The 26,076-nt window shown below is 47.7% G+C and overlaps 1 protein-coding gene across 5 annotated transcripts in view; it reads left to right on the top strand.

Moving 5' to 3' along the window:
• The window catches only part of MYO5B (myosin VB), a 386,641-nt gene that overhangs the window by 288,073 nt on the left and 72,492 nt on the right, over window positions 1-26,076 (top strand). For all 5 annotated transcript variants that reach the window (XM_021093027.2, XM_021093023.2, XM_021093028.2 and 2 more), the window contains 3 exons: window positions 11,144-11,284; window positions 12,165-12,262; window positions 19,200-19,286. In XM_021093027.2, coding sequence (XP_020948686.2) covers window positions 11,144-11,284; window positions 12,165-12,262; window positions 19,200-19,286 — 326 coding nt within the window. The remainder of the gene's footprint in view (window positions 1-11,143; window positions 11,285-12,164; window positions 12,263-19,199; window positions 19,287-26,076) is intronic.

Here is a 26,076-nt window from a genome sequence, read left to right as displayed (position 1 = left end):
CAGAGGTGACTGGGAAAAATGCCAGCTAATGGAAAGACTTGGGGGTGGTGGGGGTCAAGAGCTATGAAGATCAGAAGGGACAGTGGCAGGTTTAACAGTGAAAGCACTGCTGGCGTCTGTTGAATCTCTTGTCCTTCATCTCCTACATGCAGATGTAAAGGTACTTAAGCCCCTTGAAATCCCAATATCAGAGCATTTAATTACTGCTTAGGAGTCTGTGGAACAACCAAAAACTCAGATGGAGTAGTAGGATGCAAGGGACCCTTAAACCTACAGTTTGGGAATACTACTTTTTTTTTTTTTTTTTTTAATGGGTGCATCCGCAGCATGTGGAAGTTCTGGGACCAGGGATTGAATCCGAGCCACAGCTGTGACCTATGCCACAGCTGCGGCAACACCAAATTGTTTAACCCATTGCACCTCCACAGCTACCCATGTCACTACAGTCGAATTCTTGTTTTGTTTTTCTTCTTTTTTGGCCATCCCTTGGCATATGGACTTCTTGGGCCAGGGGTCAGATCAGAACCACCGTTTTGACCTACACTGCAGCTGTGGCAGTGCTGGATCCTTTAGCCCACTGTCCTTTAGCCCACTGTGCTGCCAGGATCGAACCTGCATCTTGGTGCTGCAGAGACAATGCCGATCTCATTGTGCTACAGTGAGAACTCCCTGGAATGTTACTTTCTATTATCTCCAGAATTTCAGTTCCTTCCTTCTCATGAGCATAACAGAAAGGTAGCAAATATTGTATCCTAGAATTCTACAGACAGGGAACAAGGCACTGATTCACCTGAACAGATAATTTATTAAGCACTTACCTTGTGAGGCACTGCTTTAAACACACCTCGTACAAAGGTGAGTAAGACAGATTCTACCCTCTAAGGCTTTACATTCTACTAGGCTGGAGTGGGTAGGTAAACAAGCTTACGGGGACTGAAAAGCGAGGAGGCGTGGGCAGTGGGAGCATGAGGCCCGCTGTTCCAGAAAGCCACCTCCCATGCACTGATGTAGATGGCATCGCTGGCTTCAGCCCTTCAGAGAAAACCCGGGAAAGGACTCTCCAGGATTTAGGAGGCTTTCTCCCAGACCGCATGACACTGAAGTCCCTGCAGAGGCCTGATACTGATAACACTAGAAATGGCAGATTAATTTCTCTTTGTGATAAGCTTGAGATGAATGCAATAGGGTGAGATGATGGAACAGAGAAAATACACCCAGCAAAATGGACCCAGACAACTAAATACAAGTAAACCCCATTAAATCATGTGGCCTCGAGGAGAGGGGTTTAGGGAGGATTGGAGTCCAGCATGTAGGTGCTGGACCCAGGCCCAGTGTCACCTCCTGATATCTGGAACATAAGGGAATTGGCCATCACTGAGACAGATTTGCCTTGGGTAGATGCACCTGTCATTGTGAAGTTCAACACAAGATTAAGCCCTTGGCCTGCCAGATGTCTAGCTCTCCAGTCCACGGTGCTTAATATGACTTTTCCATCCTGTGTGAGGGTGGCAGGTGATGGGAGAGGAGCCACAGCCACAGGGAGAGGGTAGAAGGGGATAGTTTGAGCTCCAAGGAGCACGTTTCCTCATAGTGTGTGTCTTAGAAGTTAGAGGTCTATGACCTCCTATTAATGTGACAGTGGCCTTAGGGGGCAGAGAAACTTTACCATCTTGTTACAAGTTTCTCCTTTCAGGTAAGTGCACATGAGGGACCAGGGGAGTCAGGCACTTTCCAGTAAACACAGAGTTTGGTTCTGCCATTGATTTTTGTCTTAATTTGACTGTCTCTAGGGTATCCCAGAATCTAAACAGGAATCCCTCTCTAGTGGGTCATCTTTTTTTAGTCACTGAGATTTTTTTTCCTTATTCTTATTTAGCAAACTATTGAATATTTTTATGGCATGTAGTAGTTACAATACATGTGTTAACCTTATGGAACTGAGTCTAGTGAAAAGATACATGGTTTAATTGTAAATTTTGGTAATGCTATGGTTTAGAAGAAGATGCTATGGGAAAGTATAATAGGAATGTGCTGGGGGCCCCCAGGATGGCCCCCAAATTGAACCATTTGCTAGGAAGACTCACAGAACTCAGCCTAGAGTTGAGCTCATGGCTGTGATTTCTGACAGCAAAAGGATACGAAGCAAATCAGCAAAGGGAACAGGTGCATGGGGTGAAATCCAGGGGAAAACAGGCTCAAGCTTCCAGAGTCCTCTCCCGAGGGAGTGGCACTGAATATGCTTAATTCCTACAGAAGTGAGTTGTGGTGATAGCACATCTACCAGAGCAGAGCCTGGGCATTCAGGGGACCCTACTGGAAGTCAGTGATGTGGGCACGCTTTGCCTGGCACGTCCCAGAATTCCAGACTCCCAGCAGGAAAGCAGGTGCTCAGCATAAACTGTATTATTTGCATAAACAGTTTGGGCACAGTGAACCATTCTTACTAGGGGCTGCTGAAAACCAGCCATGTGTCAACCGTGTAAGCAGCCCTTTCTAAGGATGGCAGTCTCAGGCCTATTGTGTTAGCTCTTTTCTAAATAAGGGTATCATTTTAGATTGGGGGTACTGGATTTTTATTAGAAATGAAATAAAAGCTCAAAAATATTCCAGTCATATAGAAATATATAAAATAAAAATGTTCTCTCCTGTGCCTGACCTACCTTTACATGAATTTTCATTTTGATTATACAGCTGCACTGGTACATCTTTTTAAGGTTGAAATGAATCGCATTATACATAATCCTCTCTAACTTTTCACATGCCATTCTATCTTGGCCATCTTTCCATATGAGTGCATAGCTACTTCTTTTCTATTTTTAAACGACGTTGGTATTTTGCTAATTCAAATAATACTGCAAGGAATGTCCTTTACATATATATTTTGGCATACTTGTATAGTTCCGTCTGTTAGTAAATTTTTAAAAGTGGAATTGATGGTTCAAAGAGTGTGCATTTCAAAAGAGTATAGGTATCACTAAATTGGTCTGTGATCTGCTTTCAAAAGATACCGATTCCCTCCTCTTCCCTGCCCACCTGCCACAACTCTAGCCTTCCCTTTCACCAGCTAACATTTCTAAAGAACCGATGACCTTGTTGCCAAACACTGCTGCCCCCATGCCAGAAAACCCTCAGGGCTTAACTGAGAACTTAGAGATAAACCCAGAGGGGCTTCTGGGTCTACCAGACCCTTGGGGGAGGAGGGCTGAGAACTTTCCACCCTGGACTGGTTCCAGCCCATTTCAGACATCCCAGAAGATGGAAAGCAAAGATCGACAGTAGGTCACTCTAAACCTACAGATGAAATCTACACAGACGGCAGCTACAAATCAGAGCGATTGGAAATGTGCTTTAAATCATTTGGACAGATGGGCATGCCTGGCAACATCTGTCAGTTGTGGCATTTTTAAAGCTCATAGGGTACTGAGCCTCTATTGTTAATTTTTTTTTCACAGCAGTCTCACAAGTTTTATGTTTCTAAGATACACTTAAAAGCAGAGAGAAAAATAAAGACCTGGAAAGATATAAGGCGCTATGATATCAAGTTAATGCCCAATTTTTTACTAGTTTTCTTCTCACTAAGCCTAGCTAAATCCTACATCCTGTATGTAAATTCATAGTTTGACTGAAGTATCCTTATTTGGGAAGAGACCTATGAGCTTTTTTCCTGTGTGTGGCATCCAGATAAGAAATTAACAAATCATCATGAGTAAGTAAGCAAGATGGGATGGAAGATTACCAGGTACACTCTCAGCTAAAAAGATATTTGAAGTTACTCCCACTAAGAACAGTGAAATAAAACTGTGTTACTGAGAATGTAATCAGTAAAGCCAATTATACTGCCTAAGAGGTGATAATGTAGCTAATTGTTTTCTCAGTTATCAGAGAGCTATAAATAGATGTAAGTAAAGAAATGCCTCTTTAAAACATGGCTTTGGGTTAACAAACTGATTTGTTTTAAATACTAAAGATGGAGGGTTTTCCTTCTTAGCATTTATTGTAAAAAGCAATCATTTGGGAGTTCCCGTTGTGGCTCAGCAATAACAAATCTGTCTAGCATCAGTGAGGATGCAGGTTCTATCCTGGCCTTCCTCAGTGGGTTAAGGATCCAGCATTGCCATGAGCTGTGGTGTAGGTCGCAGGCGTGGCTCAGATCCTGCGTGGCTGTGGCTGTGGCTGTGGCTGGCAGTTATGGCTCCAGTTCAACCCCCAGCCTGGGTGTGGCCCTAAAAAGCAAAAAAAAAAAAAAAAAAAGCAATCATTTATCTATAAGAAAGGGAATGTATATATAGGTATGGCTGGGTCACTTTGCTGTACAGCAGACATTGGCACAATGTTGTAAATCAACTATAATTAAATTTTTTAAAAAGTAATTTATGTATCTTGAAAATAAATTTTCAAAAGAATTTTTTCCTCTAGAGATTATTTCCTGTTCTCCTGAGTGTAGGTCAGAGCAATGAGCAGTGGATCCAGAGTTTATGCCGGCAGGTGCTGGGCAGCAAGGGCAGCGAGGGCTAAGGGCCATGTTCCCAGGCAGGCGTGGCGTTTCGCAGTGTATGTCCATTGCTTTCCATACTGCTTGGTTCCTTACAGCGTATACGCACATTTCATTTTGAGCAAATACATTTGCTTTAAAAAATACATAGCTTTTGAGTCAACGTATTATATATAACATTTGCTTTTAAGTGTTTTTGGCGTGCTTCCTGTTTAAAAATCAGTTTGTACTGAAAGTTAAAAAAGCTTCCAACCAATATTTAGAGTAAATAGGTAACTATGTAAGGGGGAACTTTAATCACTAAAACAATACATTAATTCTCTGCCATGTATAAAGTTCCTCTTTCCTTCTTTGTGAAGAGTGAAGTCCTGAGACTTTTCCTCCAAATATTTCTTGAATGTTTGAGATTTCCCCCCCACCACCCCAGAGGGTAGCATTTATCATATAAAAGAATTGATGAAAAGAAAAGTCATTTTTTTATGATTTTTACAGCCAGAGCTTTTAAAGATAAGATTCTAGGCAAGCAATTCCAATCAAATGGTTATTATAGTGTGTCTTATTTTAGTTTCACGCATCTCTTTTAAGGAAATGATATTTTATGTTCATATAAACAGTGAATAGGCATAATTTCTAAGGTCACAGCTATGTATATAGTCATAGTTGACATTTTTCTTAAACTGTCAATTGGTCTAGAGAGCGTGTTTTCCTCCTTCTTTTAATCCTTTTTCAAATAGATCTGCCTCAGGCTTTTAAAATCTATATATAGACTTGAATAGCAGCGAATACCAAAGCCAGTGCCTACGGACACTTTGAAATAAGTGACATACAGTATGAGGGAAGTGCTTGGTTTGTTTGAAGCTTTTATCTAAGTGTTTTCGAGACTCAAGGAAGCAAATTTTTAGAAAGGCCAGGTGGATCCTCTCTCCTAGGGCTGCCCTAAGATGAACTGTAGTGCTTCTGTTACCAGTAAATAGACTTTCCAGCAGCTCTGAAAGCAGAACTGGAGTTAGTCAATTAAAGAAAGAACAACTTTCTCTCTGAAATGTGTTCTTTTGTGTGAATCCTTTGTCGAACAAGAGCTTGGTAACTACTTTCCCTTGAGACCTTGGGTTTGTTTACAACTGGAACACTCCTGGGACAAGGAGGTTCCTGTCTGGCCCAGTCCCCTTATCCTGGTGGTTGGGGTGGGGGTGGGATGGTGTGGTAATCAATATCTCTTGCCTGGCCTACAGCCCAAGGTTGAATATGGGACCTCTTGGTCTTGGTTCAGTCCTGTGGTCAAACGAGATGTTCACTGAGCTTATAATACAAATTCTGAATAGCATGTAAAGCCTGTCCCTCCTTGCTAGAACTGATATCCCAACAAACCCATTTCCCTCTCCATCCAAGAGACCCTACCTCTCCTACATGCAGTCTCAATAGCAGGGACCTACAGTTAAAACAAAGTGCTTAAAATAAAATGTGGTACACACACACACACACACACACACACACACACACAGAGAGAGAGAGAGAGAGAGAGAGAGAGAGAGAGAGAGGAATATTAGCCATAAGAAAGGACAAAAATAATGCCATTTGCAGCAATGTGAATGCAACTGGAGATTCTCATACTAAGTGAGGTAAGTCAGAAAGAGAAAGACAAATACCATATGATATCATTTATATGTGGATTCTGAAATGACAAAAATGGTCCTACCTACAAATCAAATAGATCATAGCCATGGAGAGCAGACTTGGGGTTGCTGAGGGGAGCAGGGTGGGAGTGGAATGGATGGGGAGTTTGAAGTTGGTGAGTGCAAACTGTTACATTTGGAATGGATTGGCAGTGGGGTCCTACTGTACAGCACAGGAAACTGTATGACTGGGTCATTTCACTATACAACAGAAATTGAAGAAACATTGTAAATCAACTATAATTTAAAAATTTAAAATATAAACTGTATCACATCCAGGAAAGAAATAGAAATTCTCGGAGTTCTCGTTGTGGCTCAGTGGTTAACAAACCCGACTAGCATCCATGAGGACGCGGGTGCGATCCCTGGTCTCACTCAGTGGGTTAAGGATCCAGTGTTGCCATGAGCTGCGGTGTAGGTCGCAGATGTGGCTCGGACCCTGTGTGGCTGTGGCATAGGCCAGCAGCTATAGCTCCAATTGGACCCCTAGCCTGGGAACCTCCATATGCCGCAGGTGTGGCCCTAAAAAAAAAAAAAAAAAAAAAAAGACAAAAGACCAAAAAAAAATTCTCAAATTTTCCAGGCTAAACCTTAGTCGTATTTGTTCCCAAATTATATCAGTGCCAAGCATAGATTAAAATCTGCCTTGAACAGAAGTTTTCATTTTTTGTTCTTAAGTTATAAATCCTTTAATGTATCAAACAGATAAAAGACACAGCTTTTATGATTGAAGTGAGGGAAAGGGGCTTACATTTTAAAATACTCTTATTTATGAATCTGATTTCAGAGTTCCTTGTATGGTTTTGATGCATGCCCCAACCTTAGAAGTTGACAGATTTTTCACAGAAAAAGCCACTGTTAATGATTTCTGGAAATTAGACCCCTCACAGAATGTAGTCATGCAGTTTGTAACTCCTACCCACGACTCAAACATCTTGGAAATTCATTTCTGAAAGTATATGGATTAGAAAAATATAATCAGTTTGTATATTGTTTAGACTTGATAGACTGAATCGCTAATGTCTTTACAATGTGAACCTGGGAGTTCCCATCTCGGCTCAGTGGAAACGAATCTGACAAGTATCCATGTTCCATTCCTGGCCTCCTTCAGTGGGTTAAGGATCCGGCTTTGCTCTGTGGTGTGGATTGCAGACATGGCTCAGATCTAGCGTTGCTGTGGCTGTGGTGTAGGCTGGCGAATACAGCTCCAATTAGACCCCTAGCCTGGGAACCTCCATATGCCATAGGTGTGGCCCTAGAAAGACCAAAAAAAAAAAAAAAAAAAAAACCTGGCTTTAGCCTCACATTAATTATTTCCCTATGTAGGTTTCCAGGGCGCCACTCTCTAGGGATATGTCCCTTTCTGATGTGTGCCTTGGCTTCCTGGCACCAGAGCCATGCACGCCTGGGCTGCCCCTGTCCCCTCCTCCAGTCCTCTGTTCCAGTCCCTCCATTCCTGTCACTCCTCCAATCTCAGTCAATATGTGTAATGTGGCTGTCTGCCGTAGACGGTGAGGATTGGCAGGTCTGTAAGCAGGGGGTTCCTGGGTGTGCCTTGGGTTTAGAGGAAACTGGCTGTAGGGTAGAATGTGGTTGTGAGAAGGTGTGCCTGGAGATGTCACTCGAGCTTGCAGGTGACTGCAGTGACTGGGAGAGAGCTCAGGTAGGCCTGAAGCGCAGCGGCCACATTGTGGTTGATAAAGAAAGGGCTGCTGAGATCTGACTGTGGACAGAACTTGGTAGTTGATGAGGATGAGAAATAGGATGATGGCAGGATCTCTTGCCTAAAGACAGCAGCGGGGGGGGGGGGGGTATTTGAGCCATCTTGAATTCGGAGTTTCCAGGGGGAAACCCAGAGGGAGGAGGAGGATTTTGAGCAGGAGGTTGGAATTCTGGATCATGGTGGTAGAAGAAGAGCAAGTTGGAGGGATGGGCCGGAAGGTGAGAGTTGAAGCCCCAGGCCTAAATGATACTGTCCAGTGTTAAAGAAGTTAAGTGGTGAGGATCCAGTGCTGGGAAACAGCAACTCAAAGGAGAGAATTTTAGGAAGATGGACCAGTGAAAAGTGCTGGAAAGGAGTGGTGAGAGGGAGTTCCCACTGTGGCCCAACGGGTTAAAAACCCAGTGTAGTATCCATGAAGATGTGAGTTTTATCCCTGGCCTTGCTCAGGGGTTAAAGATCCAGAAGTGCCCCAAGCTGAGGCATAGGTCATAGATGCAGCTCGGATCTGGCATGGCTGTGGTGTGAACCTGCAGCTGAAGCTCCAATTCAGCCCCTAGCCTGCCTAGGAACTTCCATATGCCCTGGGTGCAAAAAAATTTTAAAAATGAAATTTAAAAAGGTGAGAAAATTAGGCAGGAAGTTGGAAGAGAGTGGAGCTGCTGCATCTTAGAAAAGAGGTCTTCAGGAGTTCCTGTCGTGGTGCAGGGGTTAACGAATCTGACGAGGAACCATGAGGTTGCGGGTTCAATCCCTGGCCTCGCTCAATGGGTTAAGGATCTGGCATTGCCATGAGCTGTGGTGCAGGTTGCAGACATGGCTTGGATCCCATGTTGCTGTGGCTCTGGCGTAGGCCAGCAGCAACAGCTCTGATTAGACCACTAGCCTGGGAACCTCCATATGCTTCGGGAGCGGCCCTAGAGAAGGCAAAAAAAAAAAAAAAAAAAAAAAAGTCTCCAGAGGGATCTAGGTTGGTGGTTCCAGCTCTGGCTCAGCCACTAACCAGCAGGCTCATACTGCCCACTTGCCATGCTTGCCTCTGGGCGAATGGGGGTTGGATTGGTGTTCTTGTACATCCCCTCCTCCCTGACCTGTTCTTTCGTCACCTGTCACACAAGGGTGAGTGTTAATCTTTATGGTTCTGCCAGATCTAAATTCTGTGAGTCTTTTTCCACTTCAGCTCAAAAATAGGACTTTTATCAGGCACCTGTGCTTTCACAGTGCACACAGTTTTCAGGTATATACCCCCTAATAAAAATAATGAATCTGGTTCACATCTGACTGCTTATGCTCTGCTGGGCACTCTTCTCTGTACTTACATGGATTATCTCCTTTAATCCTCTCTTCAGTTCTCTTTCTCCATCCAGGGGGAAGATTCAGAGGTGTAGGTTCAGCAAGCATAGGGCCCAAGGCCCAGCATATACCTCGGGCGGTACCCAGTTGTTGCCACTGGCTGAGCCTGGGGGAGGCAGACATGAGGGATAGGGAGGTCTGTGAAAGGATTGTGGAGGACGGGGGGTTGGACCCTGAGAGATGTGGGCTGGACCCTGAGAGATGTGGGACCCTTGGGATGAGCATAGAGGAGGAGGGGGTGGGTGTGTGAGAAAAGAATAACAGTGAACAGAGGCGTAGAGGTGGGAATAATGAGCACGTGGTTTATGGCAGCAAAGCGATCAACTTCATTGCTTTAAAAGGTGTTGTCTGAGAGGGGCTGAGTGCGATCAGATTGTGGAGCCCCTGGAAGGCAGACTAGGGCATTCAGACAAGATCGGGTGTGTTCAGGGTGGTATGGCTGTAGATATGACTGAGGCAGTCAGGATTGGCAGGAGGAGATAGGTGACACATGTCTTAATGGGGGTTAGGGAAGAAGGCTGCTGGGGATTGGAAGGAGCAGAGCCTGGGGACTGAGGCACTAGCCTTGAACCTCTCTTCTGTTGGGATCAGAAGTGGCTCAGGGTGAGAGAACAGAGTCTTTTTTTTTTTTTTTTTTTTTTTTTTTAAAGGCTGCAGCATATGGGTGTTCCCAGGCTAAGGGTCAAATCAGAGCTGTAGCCACTGGCATACACCACAGCTGCAGCCACTCCAGATCTGAGCTATGTCTGCCACCTATACTACAGCTCATGGCAATGCCAGATCCTTAACCCACTGAGCAAAGCCAGGGTTTGAACCTGCATGCTCATTGATACTAGTCAGATTCGTTTCTGCTGAGCCACGACGGGAACTCTGAGAACAGACTCTTGATGCTCATTGTGTTCCCTCGCATCCTCAGGCATGGGGTGGTAGCCTTATAATACTTGATTCTGTCCCCAGCACAGACTTCCCCAGGGATGCTGGCAGGATGGTTTTACAGGTGGGGAGGGCTGGGACTCCCTGGACCATCTGCACCCTGTGCACAGCCTGACCTCCACCCTGGTGCACACATTCACAGAGAGGGCATCTTTTGCAGTCTCGTGACAGTTCCATATAACGGTACATTCTTATCCCCATTTTCCTGATGAAGAAATTAAGGCTCAGGGAACTTGAGTAACTTGACAAGGTCCAGTTGTAATAAATATGGAAAAAATTTAAATGGCTTTATTAGAACAGAGCTCCTTTCTACCACACCAAAAGGAAAAGTTTTGTGCATCTTTGTAGGTAAAGGTTAAGGAAGATTGTCCAGGAGAATTCCTTTTTTCCTTCCTTTCTTTTCCTCCCTTTCTTTATACCCCAGAACCACCCTTTTAAAGGGTATAATTCAGTGGTTTTAGAATATTCACCAAGTTGTACAACCATCACCACCCTAAGTTCCAGAATATTTTCATGACTCCAAGAAAAAACTCTGCCCCCATCAGCAGTCACTCTACTTACCCCCGCCCCCCAGCCCCTGGTAAACACTAACCTGCTTTCTGTTTCCTGGACATTTCATGGAATCATACACTAAGTGGTCATCTGTCGCTGGCTTCTTGCCCTTGGTGTGTTTTCAAGGTTCATGCAGGTTGTAGCATGGGCAAGGACTCCATCCCTTTATACTATTGATGATATTCTGTTGTGTGTACACACCCATTCCGCTCTTCCATTCACCAGTTGATGGGCATTTGGGTTGTTCCTGCTTTGGGGCTGTTGGCAGCAACACTGCTGTGGACACTGGTGGACAAGTCTTCGCATGGACATGTGTTTCCAGTTCTCCGGGGTGTATACTGAAAGCTACTTGGAAAGTGTGGGAGCAGCACAGAGCCCAAGAACTCTTATTCTTCATCTTCTTCCTGTGCTTGTTTCTAGTTCCCACTCGTGGCTGACTTGTTCCATGATGACAAAGACTCTGTTCCTGCCACCGCCTCATCATCAAAGATCAGTGTTCGTTCAGCCAGACCCCCCTTGAAAACCTCTAACAAGGAGCACAAGAAGACCGTGGGCCACCAGGTTAGCCCCAGGGCTCGTGGCGGGAAGCTGAGGGCCATGGCAGGGGTGATGGGGCTGCCTCTCTGGAGACGAAGGATGTAGGTGCAGAGTCAGAGGGAGGCCAGAGCGGCTGTGGTGTCTGCATCCCCAGCCCCCAGCCTAGCCGTCCCTTCTGTGCCCTTTGAAGAAGGAAAGTACAAAACCCTCTCCAGAGAGAGTGGCAGAAGAGAGGATGAATCCAGCTGTGTATCTAATCCCACTGGTGGGACCACATTGCAGGACCAGTGACACCTGTGGGCGAGGCCAGAGGTCCAGAGGTCTAGTTGTGGAGGGAGGGGGTAAATAGCTTGGGGACCAGAAAACTGAAAACCAGCTCCTGCTATGGGGTCCCTGTGGGATTTCATATCCAGCGTGTCTCTCAAGAGAAGCGAGTGCCTGCTGAGACCCTAGAAGCCACTAACCTTTCCCCTTCAATGGTTTCCTACTCTGGATGTTTCCTGGAATGTGGTCTCTCCCAGGATGTCCAGGTGTCCCGTTTCAAGGCTACAGGACCTCATGGGTAGGGCTGATGGCCTCCAGGCACAGTGATGCTCCCTCCCAGGCTCCTAGCACCTGCTCTCCTGATCTCCTCTGATCAGGGCACCGAGTGACATGCCCCCGGGAGGTCCCTCCCCACGTACCTGAGGATCCCTGGTGCCAGGACTTGTTAGGGACTTGGTTTTGGTCACGCAGCCAGGTAGGCTGTCTGATCTGGAATCTGACCCCCAGCCCCTGAGTGTCTCCCTGTAATCAAAATAAGAGCACTGGCAGCTGCCACCCCCCGTCCGTGGACACCTTCATGTTCCTTATACAGCCACAGAGGCTGAAGAATCCATCACAGTGCTGACCTCTGTCTCCCCAGTTCCGCACCTCCCTGCACCTGCTCATGGAGACCCTGAACGCCACAACACCTCACTACGTCCGCTGCATCAAGCCCAACGATGAGAAGCTCCCCTTCCAGTGAGTGTCTGTGGGGGTGGAGGGGTTGGCGGGACCACAGTCAGGCCCAGCCCCTTTGTGTTTACTTAGAAGTTCATGTGCAGCAGGGGCGGGCATGGTCTCATGGGGTCTTTGTCTGCTGCAGGGTGAGCCAGCTTGTACGAACTGGTTTCTGTGCTGAATACAGGCCCACCTGTCTGCTGTCCGGAGGGTTCAGGGGGATGAGAAGATGCAGTCCCCTGATCTGACATTGCTTACAGTGGTGGTGGATGTGCCCACACATCAGAGAAGCATGTAGACATGGGCCATTAAGTGCACACATGAGTGTGTCTCGCAACAACTGCCCGATTCAGAGACAGGAGTGTAGCTGGAGGGGTCAGGGGAGGCTTGGTGACTGAGGAGACGTGACCTCAGATGGTGTGTCGAGTGATAAGATGGGCAGATGGTCCCATTTCTCACATCCCCTCTCCTGCCAGGCTTCCAGAGCTACCCACATTTGCTCACCTTCCGTTGCCCCTCGCCTGCATCTGTGTAACAGTGACTCTTCAATATCTTGTCCTCTCTGGTTTATGCCCAGTTCCAGCCCAGCATTTCTGTAGCCCTGCTGCAGTGTCATCGGCCTCCCCACGTTCAGCATGTCTGAAACCAAATTCATCCTTCTCCCCAGAATGGTTCCTCTTTATTTAGTCTCTGATGTACTAAGTGGAATAACCATTGTCTGACATCTCATCCACTCACCACACCTGGTTCTTCCAAACCAGTAACCTGAGACTCTGGACCAGTGCTGTCCAGCAGAGCTTTCTATGGTAGATGGCACTGTTCTGTAACGTGCATAGTCCAACATGGCAGCCACTAGGCAGACACGTGGCTATTGAGTTATTGGGATGTGGCCAGTGTGGCTGAGAAAGTGAAATATTTTTTTTTTTGGTCTTTTGCCATTTCGTGGGCCGCTCCTGTGGCATATGGAGGTTCCCAGGCTAGGGGTCAAATCAGAGCTGTAGCCGCTGGCCTACACCACAGCTCATGGCAACACCAGATCCTTAACCCACTGAGCAAGGCCAGGGATTGAACCTTCAACCTCATGATTCCTATTCGGATTTGTTAACCACTGAGCCATGACAGGAACTCCAGAGAAAGTAAATTCTTAATTTCATTCTAATGACGTTCAGATGCCTGCTGGCGGCTACCATATTGGACAACATGACCCTTGATTCTTCCTTCTGACCTACTCCCTGGGGTCCGGTCATTGCCTAAGTCCCTTGAGATCTACTTGATAATATCTCACACTGTTCTCTTCCTTCCATCATTGCCTTGTTTTAGTCTCTCCACACCTCACCTGGAATACTGCCCTGAGCTTCTAGAATGGTCTCTCACTCCCTCTGCAGCCTCCTCTCCTGTTACCCTGAGCCCCCACATGTGCTATTCCCTCTGCCCAGAGGAGGTATATTTTTAAAATTTTCAAGCACTTTCTTCCCATATTTCTGATTTCCTTTTTTGGTCCTGGCATAATTTCTTTCCATGAAATAATTTATTCTGGCAACTCTGACTCCCAGAATGAATATCTGAACTGCCTTCTGCAGTTTGTATCAGTTAATAAAGCTTGACTTCCGCTCACAGGGGCCTTGTGCTGGAAAAGGTTAGGGAGACAGTATTGGATCAGCCTCTCTGGCAGCATGCTGATTGTTTGCTCGTCTCCGTTCCTCCAAGTTTCCAAGACACGCTTAGGAATCCCCCCGTGTGGCATCTGTTGCCCAGCTGCCTCCAGAAGCAAAGAGGCTGTTAGAAAAGCAGCATGTGTAAAAGACTTTGATTATGTGTGAAGGGCAGGAGCGGCATGCGGGGCCGGGGAGAGGAGAGTCCAAGGCTGGGCACCAGCTCTGCCCTGAGCCATTGTGACCTTGGGCAGTTCCTTCAGCAAAACTGGGCACCTGCCCTGTGGCCCCTTCTCTTGCCAGGTCTCTCCTGCCGAGTGAGAGAAGACCCCAGGGACTTTCAAGGGGACTTTCCAGTCCTAACATCCCATTTTTCTAAGGCCCTCCTTTACCTTCAGGACCAAAATCTTCCCCCCAATAAAGTGGGGAGAATACAGGACCAAGTCAGAACACCTGCATTCTCTGCTCCCCATTTTTTTGGCTGCTCCAAAGCTAGTCTCTTACCCTCTGAGCCTCATTTCCTCACCTGCTAATTGTGGTTAAAACATAATTATCTTGATGGAGGAATTCAAGGAGATAATGGAGATTATTATTATTATTATTTGTCTTTTTGCCATTTCTTGGGCCGTTCCCATGGCATATGGAGGTTCCCAGGCTAGGGGTCCATCCAATCGGAGCTGTAGCCGTCAGCCTACGCCAGAGCCACAGCAACGCGGGATCCCAGCCGTGTCTGCAACCTACACCGCACCTCAAGGCAACGCCGGATCGTTAACCCACTGAGCAAGGGCAGGGACCGAACCTGCAACCTCATGGTTCCTAGTCGGATTCATTAACCACTGCGCCACGACGGGAACTCCTATTTTTGATAAGTATAAAACTTTATGTCATTCGGAGTTCCCGTCATGGCTCAGTGGTTAACGAATCCAACTAGGAACCATGAGGTTGCAGGTTCGATCCCTGGCCTTGCTCAGTGGGTTAAGGATCTGGCGTTGCCGTGAGCTGCGGTGTAGGTTGCAGACACGACTGGGATCCCGCGTTGCTGTGGCTCTGGTGTAGGCCGGTGGCTACAGCTCCGATTGGACCCCTAGCCTGGGAATCTCCATATGCCGCGAGAGTGGCCCTAGAAAAGGCAAAAAGAAAAAAAAAATTTATGTCATTAAAATATATGCTGTCATTGACATTCTGGAAGGAAAGTGCTCTCTCCCTCCTCCCATCCCCTAAAACGGGGCTTTCTCAACCTCTGTACTCTTGACATTTGGGGCCAGGTAGTTCTTGGTTGTGGGGCTGCCCTGTGCCCTGGAGAGAGCTTATCCATTAGATGCTAGTAGCATCCCCAGCATTGTGACAACTAAAATGTTTTATAACATTGCCAGGTGTTCCTTGGAGGGCAAAGTCACCCCCAGTGGAGAGGTCCTGTCCTGCACTAAATGCTTTGATCGCATCTCTTTTATAAAAGTCTTTTCTTCTACTTCTTCCTTTATTCAGAAACCATCTATCATGGGCACTGGGCCAGGACAGGTAGAATGACAATGAGCAAGACTTAGCTCTCTCCTTCAGGAGTCGCTGGTCACAAATTGGTAAAAATGTAGTAGAAGTGGCTCTCCATGGGTCTATAAGAGCTGCCACCACACGAAGGCAAGACAGCAATGAAGCGTCCAGGGAGGAGGCATCCGCAGGCGAGTGTGATGATCTGGGATGGCTTGTTGGAGGAACTGGCCAGGTTTCCTGAAGGCCAGTCTGCTGGTCTCAGAGGCAGGCATCCTGAGAGTCCCGAATCTTGAGTGTGCCCACATGATGCCACAGAGCCTGAAGCAGTGCAGGGCATGTGCAGCCTGTGTGGAAATCACTCGGGTGGTGCCGACTGCCAAGATGGAGCCAGTCCTGACATCATGGGGGAGTCTCACCCTGTATCCAGCAGAATTCCAGCTCTGCTGACCCTGCCCATTTACTGGGAGAGGAAAGTATAACCCTGTATTTCAGCAGTTCGACCCTTATATATATCTTTGGTAATTTTGCAGTTCAGACTTGGGTGTGACTTGTCTGCTCCATGGTCTTCCACAGTTCTGAGGCAAAAGGACTGGTTTTCACTCCCAGTTACTGGTAATGAGTGCAGGGGAGCAGACGGAGAGAGGAGTTCATTGAGTGCTTTTCTTACTATCAGGGAGATCAGATTAAAACACAGAAGCCCGGTTGGCTTTAGTGTCCCCTGGGGGTGTGTGGACAGGGAAGGGTGATGGCGGTGTCTTCTTGGTATGCTATCTTTTCAGTTTTTTCTAATCATTTCCTCTCTTCTACATCACTTGATCATTACAACAAACCAGTAGATTAGACTTGGGCAGATATTCTCAGCTCCTGTGGAATGAATGAGGAAAATGAGCTCCAGAGAGTGTGTGTTTTGCCCAAGGTGACATTAGCTGTTGGAGGCAGAACTCAAGCCAGACCAGGTTCTCCACTTGCTTGTCTTCCCCACCACGGGGAAGAGAATGTGTGCGGAAGGAAAGGATTTCACTGAGGTCATCGAGAAGCAGAGAGGACTGTTAAAGCTGAGTTCAAAAGTTATTTGCCAAACGGGACCAACTTGGTGTGCATGGGAGGTGGGGTGGGTCAAGAGAAGACACTTCCGCAAAGAACTTCCCTGGCACTGCATGGCAGAGGGCGGGATGTATACTCCCGGGCCACTCCCCAGCCCTACCAGACAGGATGTGGTCCAGAGCTGGGATGCCCAGTGGTCACAGACATGATACAGTCTGTGGTACCAGGGGGCTATGGGGATGCCAGCAAAGAGCTTTTAAGGAAGGAAGGGCTTCTCAGGGACAGTCAGATCTTTCTTCTGCCGAGAAAGTAGCAGGAGGTCCTGGGGAAGTAGGGACCCCAGCTAGACCCACAGCCCACAAAGGCTAGAGGGCAGAGGTGCCTGCCAAGCACTCTGCCACCCCTACCACATGTAGCTGCTTGAATTCGAGCTTGTAGTTGTGTCGAGCAGAGAGATGGCCAGCCTGGAGCTCACAGCTCCTGCTGTTGGGTGCAGGATGCCTCGAGGGAGAGGCTGCAGAAAACCTTTCCCACTGACAAACATGTCCACCTTGCAATCAAAATTCAGGACCAGCCGACCACTCAAGAGGTGAGAGGAGTGGAACCTGTAAGCAGCAGAGCCTCCCTCCCGAAGGCTGCCTTGGATCATTTAAGGTCACAGGCAACCTCCCCGTACCTCAATACAAAGCTTCTTAGAAACTGGTTACTACTGCCCGTGTTGAGGTCCTCCTTGGATCCCAGAACTGAGTTGCATCCTGGGGAGAGAAACTGCGAAGTGTGTGGCATAGTGAGTGGCTCAGCCCATGGTCAGGAATCAGCACCAGTGTTTCTTTTTGTCCTATAAGAGCCTTGCACTAAGGAGCTTTTTTCCTACCTAAAAAGATGAAATTAACTCCTCTGAAGTAGCTGTCATGTTCCGGACTCTGCAGAATTCGACACTTAATCGTGCCCCTGGGGGCTGAACTGATCAGGGAAACTGGTCAAGCAGGGGGAGGCATGAGGCAGTCAGAGTGAGCCCAGGCCCGGAGGAGGATGTGGGCGTCTCCTGGGATGCTGAGCTGGTACGCTGGAACGAAGAGAGGGCCTAGGGTAAGGTCAGCTCACGGCCTCAGTCCCTTGGGAAATGCCCACTGTTTCCCTACTGTAAAGCGCTGAGCCCAGGCAGGACAGCATGTGCCTCAGTGGACTTCTGGGCCCCTGGCCCAAGCGCAAGTCAGCATAAGAGAGGAACGAGGCCAGGGGCTGAGCAGGTCATAGAGGCTGGAGGACAGAGAAGGTGAATCCTGTGGTGAGGTGTGAAATGAAGGTAGCTGAACCCAGGGCAGGTCCTTTCTGCAGAATTCTAAAATCCCAAATGGGTCCAGCTGCTGGGAGAAGAATGCCTGAGGCTGTCCGGAAGCATGGCAGTCAAGTGTGGTGAGAGGTGGCCGTTGCACCGTTGCACGTCCTGGAGGACATACATACACCACCTGTATTTAGCCAGCGGGGCAAGCAGGCTGCCCAACGGTTTGGCCAGGGTGTGTGCTGAAGCCAGTATAACCCCCCAGGATCAGGACTGAGTCTGAAGGGCCTCACCCCTACCCTCCCTCTTCCCAGAGCAGAAGGAGCAAGAGGCATGGGCTGTAGATGAGCCTCAGAACAGCCAGAGAGAAAGGAAACATCTCCTCCTCATCCTGAACCATAGTGATTAATTCTAGTTCAGCTTGATTCTTTCTCCATGGAGACTCTCTGATTATGCCCTCCAGTTTCAGCATTTTTACCACATTTCTCACACACTGCCTTCTGTTACTACTTCCATACACTCTTAGAAGATCCGGACCACATCTGACTTCTTATTCTAATGTCCCACTTAGTATATGGGTTAGAATAAAAACTGGATTTTCCATGGTGACAGTGGCATTTTAGCGTAGGTGAATTGTTGAAGTTGTGGCCCATATCTCTAAAGACAACAAGATAGAGTCCTTCATCTGTGTGATTCTTAACTGAGCAGCTGGCATAATAGCTAACAACACATATGCCCTTCTGTTGTCCAGGTACGCTGTCCTCACTGCTTTTCATGCCCCATTACATTTAATCTTCACACTAACCCTATAATGGATACCTCTCTTATCCCCTCTTTCTTTCTTTCTTTTCTTTTCTTTTCTTTTCTTTTCTTTTCTTTTCTATTTTTGGCCTAGCCCACAACATGCAGAGTTCCCAGGCCAGGGATTGAACTCATGCCACAGTAGCAACCAGAACCACTGCAGTGACAATGCCAGATCCTTAACCCACTGAGTCACCAGGGAACTCTCAGTTATCCCTACTTTATAGATATTGATACTGCCATACAAGGAGGTTATGTTATTTGCCCCACATTTCACATGCTTTAAGTGACCACGTCATGATTCAAACCTCAGTCTGCCTGGCCTGAAACTCCCCCTTTTAGCTCCAGAGCCCAAAATGCTTGTGGTGCCAAGTGTATATGATTTGATGCCCCTGTGTATGGAAATAATAGGGAAGGCTCTGCCATGGAAGCAGTGTTGGAGGGGTGGACAGAAGGCAGGTAGGCTAAGAAGAGGAGTATCTCAGGTGAGAATAAGAATGTGCACAAAAGTGAGACACTGATATGGCTCATGTACTGCCAGTCTCTGTCTTTTAGCAAGTGCTTGGCCCCTGACCTTGAGCTCCATAGTGCACGATGCCTGGACCTTAGTGCAGAAAGGGGTGGTATCTCTCACTCCCCTCTCTGTTTTGTTGTCTGGGTGGCCACTCATTGCTTGTCTTGTGTTTTGCAGCTTCGACCCAAAGAGAGCTGTGCAGCAGCTCCGAGCGTGTGGGGTGCTGGAAACCATTCGCATCAGCGCAGCCGGCTACCCGTCCAGGTACTTTGTCCCCTGCAGCCTGGCTCCCCAGGGAACCCTTTTATGTGCTGTCAGCCAGAAGCAGAGCCTCCGCAAATGTTCCCCAACCCGGAGGGCTCAAGCAGGACACTGACAGATAAAAGAATTTCACTTTGGCCTGAGAAGTATGGATGTCAACAGTAACAGCCTCCTGGACAGCTCTTTAGATTTCACCTTGACCTTGGTCTGGGTGGTGAGCTGGCCAGAGTTGCCAAGGGGATTTATCTTTTAATCAGCTCCCATCTTGTTCTCTTTACCTTTCTGTTTGTTTCTTTTTTACTGTGGTAAAATACACACATTTACCCTCTTAATCATTTTTAAGTGTACAGATCAGTGGTATTAAGTACATTTATATTTGTCCAACTGTTGCCTCTGTCCACTCACAGAACTCTTTCATCTTTTCAAAACCCAAACTGTGCCCATTCTACTTCCTGTCTCTATGATTTTGACAACTCTGCATACTTCATATAAGTGGAATCCCATATAGTATTTGTCTTTTAGTGCCTGGCTTATTCCACTTAGCATAATGTCTTTAAGATTCATCCTTGTTGGGGGCTTTCCCATTGTGACTCAGCAGTAAGAAACCTGACTAGGATCCATGAGATGTGGGTTCAATCCCTGGCCTTGCTCAGTGGGTTAAATGTTCAGGTGTTGCCATCAGCTGGTGGTATAGGTCGCAGATGTGGCTCAGATCCCATGTGGCTGTGGCTGTGGCATAGGCCGGCAGCTATAGCTCTGATTCGACCCCTAGCCTGAGAACTTCTCTATGCAACAGGTGTGGCCCTAAAAAAAAAAAAAAAGATTCATCCATGTTTGAGCTGAAAAGTACTCTCTTGTACGTAAAGGTCATATTTTGTTTATCCATTCGTCAGTGGACCCTTTTCCCTTTTAATGTATGGTGGAAATCAAATATATGATGGAAAACATCACTCCTTTGAGTTAAAAAGCAGCTATCGTGATCTAATTTGCATTGTGGATAAGCCATTGAGCCACCTCAGTCTGTTGAAGTTATGCTGAGACTGTGCATCCCCCTCTGGACACTGGCCTGAAATAGGAATGGGTATGGATGGTCACCAACTGGCACTCATGAAAGCATATAGTGTTCCAGTGCCATGCAGGCCAAACATCTGCCAGAATTTGGAACTGAACAGAGCACTGCAGCAGCCCAGAGCCCCTGGCGTTTTAAACTTCTGTCTGAGGAAGGTCCTTTTTATTTTTTTATATTTTTTGGGGCCGCACCTGTAGCATATGGAGGTTCCTAGGCTAGGGGTCTAATCACAGCTACAGCTGCCAGCCTACACCACAGCCACAGCAACACCAGATCTGAGCCACGTCTACGACCTACACCACAGCTTGTGGCAATGCCAGATCCTTAACCCACTGAGCAAGGCTGGGGATCAAACTTACATCCTCATGGATACTAGTTGGGTTCTTAACCCGCTGGGCCTTGATGGGAACTCCCTGAGGAAAGTCCTTTAAGTGTCAGAAGGTGGAAGGAACCAGAAATGGGGAGGAGAAGCCTCCCTCCTGCCATCTCCAGTTGGCACCTTCCCACTGCTGTTGAGGAGACATTCATATGCAGTGGTCAGTTACCCAGAAACAACTAAACCCTCGATAATCCCCAGATGTTAGGCCTGGGAAGGAAGTTGCTAATGGAACAGGAATTTGCATTTGATCTGGAAAGTGCAAGAACTGTCACTAATCTGCAACATCCAGGCAGCTTCCCAAAACCTTACAGTGTCAAGCATTGTTCAGAATGATCTCCTCTAGCCACGGTGGAAGGCTCTTATTTTCTTTCTACCACATATCTCCCCTCTTAGAATAAGGCCAAGGAGTGTCCTGGGGGTCTAAGCACAAGAGGCTGACAATCACACAGTTAAGGAGGCTGGCCACGCTCTGGCTTCCTTCCTTCTCCCCACCTGGACTGCACTACCCACATCAGCCTTGTGATGGAGGGCATGGGGCTCAGGCAGCAGGCACAGCCGTTCAGTCTTGAGTTCTAAGTACTGTCATCGGGTTGGATGGCCTTTCAGTGATGCTCCAAGCATAAGGTGCAGACCAGAGAAACCCATGTGCTCACCTTTGTATGTGACGTTTAATTGTTCAACCTAAGAACTTGACAAGGACCTTAGGGAGCCGCTGAGCCACTGGTTTCCAAACTCTGTTCCGTAGGCAGCCAGAACTTTCCCCTGCTCTTGGCTCTTCTGTCTGTGGGGCTCCCTGAAAGGTTTGTTTATTCCCCCATCTTTTTTTTTTTTTTCTTTGTCTTTTTGTCTTTTTGTCTTTTGTTGTTGTTGTTGTTGTTGCTATTTCTTGGGCCGCTCCCGCGGCATATGGAGGTTCCCAGGCTAGGGGTTGAATCGGAGCTGTAGCCACCGGCCTACACCAGAGCCACAGCAACGCGGGATCCGAGCCGCGTCTGCAACCTACACCACAGCTCACGGCAACGCCGGATCATTAACCCACTGAGCAAGGGCAGGGACCGAACCCGCAACCTCATGGTTCCTAGTCGGATTCGTTGACCACTGCGCCACGACGGGAACTCCCTATTCCCCCATCTTTAGTTCAGTGTTTTTCAAAACTGTATTGCAACCCATTAATGGGTCAGGAAATCAGTGTAATGGACTATAGCCAGCATTTTGTTTGTTTGATGAAATAACTTGAGATGGAAAGTAGAAGGCGGCAGTTTGTGGTTAGAAAGTGTGTTGCGGCTTCAGCTTCCTTTAGTTGTATGTATGGGTATGGGTGCATCATGACTTGAGATGCGCCTTCACAAATGAGGCCCTGAAGAGGAAATGAGCTGCTCAGGGTCACCAGCTGGTTGGATTTGGGTTGAACCAGAACCACCCTCTGCTGCCCATCAGGGGGTGGCTACCAAGCATCTGACAGCTGATGTCAATCAGGTGTTGCCATCCAAACCAGTTTCTTCAGGAGCCTGGGAAGATGGGGTCTTAGGGGTGATCCCCTGGGCTGGGCCTGGCCCAGAGGCCTGGTGTAGAATTGCTCCCTGCCCTCTCCAGCTTGTAAATAAAGTTCAGATGGCAGAAGCATGGCCTGGCCTGGAGCCATCAGAGCCTAGTGTTTGGACCTTGGGCTTTGAAGTCAGGCCTGGATTCTAGTGTCAGCTCCCAGACGCTTGGCTGGGTGACCTCAGGTGAGTAAATTAATCTCTCTGAACCTAGATTCCTGCATCATTAAGTAGCGTGATCATACTTCCTAGATTGTTGTAATGAATGAGATAATGCATCTCAGGTCCTCAGCACAATGCAGGGCACATAAGCATTTAATAAAATGTTTATTATTCATCCAGATATGAGCAAGAAGCTGCATTCTTACGGGGTAGTGATCTGGGTAGAACATGTCTATATCAGAAATTTCTACCTTTGTTTTTGTGAAATCCTGATGTGCCTGGTCACCTCAAAAGAGCATTCTGAAATTCTCAGAACTCTCCAAGCAATTGAAAAGGTCAGTCTAAGAATTATGTGAAGTTTGCCAAAAGCAATTAGAGCTGAGATGTCCCACGTTAAACTGTTGAGGGTCCTTGTGCAGGAAACTGAGGCATCACAGGTCCTCATAAGCATACCTGTGCTGTTCAGGGTGGAGGCTTGCAGGTGGTAGAGAAACCCAGGTGCTCGTCTTTGTATGTGACATATAATTGGTGCTAATGGGGGGCTTGTCCAATGAGCGGTATGAACATGGGGACCCTGTGAAAATGAGCTATTCTAAGGTAAGTGGAACCTTGGGGACCTATCTCAGTCTGTAAGGTGCCACCTGTTCCACCAGGAACCTTCTAAGAGAATGAATTGTTTGACAGCAGGACAAATGACTTGCAAAGGACATGACCCTCTTTTCTGGGAGACCGTCAAGAAAGGATGAGAGGTCTTTGGGTCTGACAGGGTTAACCGTGTGTGGACTGTCTTCAGGCAGCGGCCCGTGCACATCTCTGCCACCTCTGATACTCCCATGGAGCTTCCTCTCAGCCTTGCTGTGAAATTGGAGTGACAGAGTGTGCCACCCACCGGTTTTGCTGTCACAGTACAAAATCATCTGTTTTACAAGGCAGATGAGGAAGGGGAGAGTGTTTTACTCCTGTGGTTGCACGTGAGTTTTGTGTAGCAGGAGAAGGTTTTCTTGCCTTTGTGGCATTGCTTTCTCCTGTTACTCTGTCCTCCACACCACGTCTCTCCCCTGTTGAGCATCCAGCTCTGTGCCAGTGGCTGTGAGAGAATGAAGGATGGGAGCCATGGCCGCTGCCCACAGGAGCTCACAGTCTAGGAGTGAGTGCTGCAAGCCTAAAACAGAGAACAACTAAGCATTTTAGGTGCAAGTTTGGGAGGAACAAGGCTTCCTGGAGGAGGTGAGATGGGAGCTGTACCTTGATGGGTGGAGAGGCAGCAGGAAGGCACTGCCAGCTGGGGCACAGCGTGCTGTCCTGGTGTGAGGGGACAGTAAGTCGCTCGTCCCGCCCAGTGATGGGGAAGTTCGGCTCAGCCGGGGATGCCTTTCACCTTGTCCAGCAGCCTCTTCCTTGGCAGCCAGGAAAATGCATTCCCCCAAGTCTTTCCACCCAGATGGGAACCGCTACTCCTGCTGTTGATTCCACCTGGCTGCAGGCAGAGCTGCCAGCCAAGTGAAGATGCCCACAGACTTGCTGGCCTCGTGTAGGGCATCTGATGGGTGTCTCTCTCTACCTCCCCGATTGTTTCAGACCCTTTCCAGAAGGTAATTACCAGGGCCTCTGTTCCTTTTGGTTTTGTATTGCAAGGTATTGGAAAGGAGGGAAAGACTGGTATTTTCTGGTATCACAGAAAACGTTACTTAATGCTGTGATTTAAGTGTTTGGGATTGGGTCCAGAATGCTGCTGTCTGCATCCTCTTTGCATTTGCCATCTTAGCAGGTTTTGCTAAAGGGTCAGAGAGAGAGGATTTCCTCCACAGACTGCCATTGGATATACCAGCTTTCAGAAAGAGGCAGCAGAGTTTTTCGTCACTGTTGAGATGGGGTCAGGTCATCCATATTATCTGAGTTAGACCCTACCCTCCCCCTGCTGTCAGGCCGCGCACCTCGAGTGGCATTTATTTCGGTTTTTTTTTTTTTTTATTTGTTTGTTTTGTTTTTTGGCTTTTGTCTTTTTAGGGCCACACCCACAGCATATGAAAGTTCCCAGTGGTCGAATCAGAGCTGCAGCTGCCAGCCTATACCACAGCCACAGCAATTCAGGCTCCAAGCTGCATCTGTGACCTACACCACAGCTCACAGCAATGCTGGATCCTTAACCCACTGAGCGAGGCCAAGGATCAAACCTGCATCCTCATGGATACCTGTCGGGTTCATTAACCAATGAGTCATGACAGGAACTCCCCCGAGTGGCATTTATTTGGATGATGGGGGTTGAGGGGAAGGGCTGTGGGGCAAAGTCACCACACCTGTAGACTTGGACTCCACACACCACCTAATTTTGTGTACCTGCCAGCCATGGTAACCATGTGGGGTGACCTCTCTGGTTAAAAAAAGAAAGAAAGAAAGAAACATGCAACCTAACTGCTTCATCCAGGAGTCTGGGTGTGGGTGCTATATCTGGGGATGAAGTGAGTGAGGCTTAACCAATACTGTGTGCTCAGCAAGGTGTTTGCTGGAGAAAGAAACACAGTAGAGTCACATGCGCTCCCTCAGTGTCAAGGTGAGCAGTCCTTTTGTCGGCCTGACTTGGGGAGACCTTCGTGGGACCAGAGGGTCCTTTTGTGAAAAGAATTCACCTTCCTTGGCTGCCGAGACTCAGCACAGACCAGTGGTCGCAGTCGTTAGCTCCTCAGCTTTGCACAGCTGTCCCCAAGGCAACTTGGATCGGGGGGTTACTACCTGTAGCAATTTCCTACATATGTCCGCTTCAGTGGCCAGAGGGCAGGTGTCACTTTGCAGGGAGGAAAATAGCAAAGGGAAAGAGACCACATGGGCCAGGTCTCAGGCATGGGTGATGAAATGTCCAGAAGGCTCCTCCCCAGGAGCTCACACAGAAAGCAGCCCGTTTCTGCTGGGCTTTCAGGCCAAGTTCCTGCAACCAGGAGGCCCTGGACATAGAACTCTAAGCTCTGTTCTGAACTTATTATATGCCGAATGTCTTTGAACTCCACCAAGCCGAAGAGGACGGATGCAGAGTTGCTGGCCAGCAGCAGTCCCTGCTGCTCCCTCACCTCAGCCTCAGGCTTCAGCCATGGCTGTTTTATCCTCCCTAAGAATCATGGTTCTCTGTAAGTCTGATTTAAAGGGAAAATGTTTCATTCAACTTGAAGTGCGCTGCAGTAGCTAAGAGATACATTCATGATCATGTATGTAAAGCACCGAGATCCATGAGCTGTCCAGGAAAACAAGCTCGTCCACCAGCACCTGGCTGCCATCCCCCATTGACGGTCTTATGTCCAAGTGGCCATCTGTCTCCCTCTTCAAGGCTTCAGAGCAGCTTTGTGTCCTGGAGGAACTGGGAAGCAAATTTCACTTAACCAAAACAAGTGTTGGGGGGACTGCTTGAATATACAACATTTCTATTTTAGGGGAGAAAACTCATCATAGGTCTTCACTTTATCTCATCTTCACCCACTGCCCCATATGGACTAAATAGCATAGGACTGAAGAACGGGATGGAGGCATGAGAAACTGCTCAGTTCCCCTTCCTATTTAGTCATGATTAAACCAACATGTAGTTACTCGGCTTGCTCTTAAAAATCCTATGGATAGTTGGAGTTCCCGCTGTGGTGCAATGGATTAAAAACCTGA

This window comes from Sus scrofa, chromosome 1 (genome assembly GCF_054392235.1).
Source record: "Sus scrofa isolate SSC_HxYL_T2T_F1_AM1 chromosome 1, Sscrofa_HxYL_maternal_Yorkshire_Landrace_v2.0, whole genome shotgun sequence".
Classification (NCBI taxonomy): Eukaryota; Metazoa; Chordata; class Mammalia; order Artiodactyla; family Suidae; genus Sus; species Sus scrofa.
Note: the sequence above shows the minus strand (reverse complement) of the source record. Positions and strands in the feature narration are given on the sequence as shown.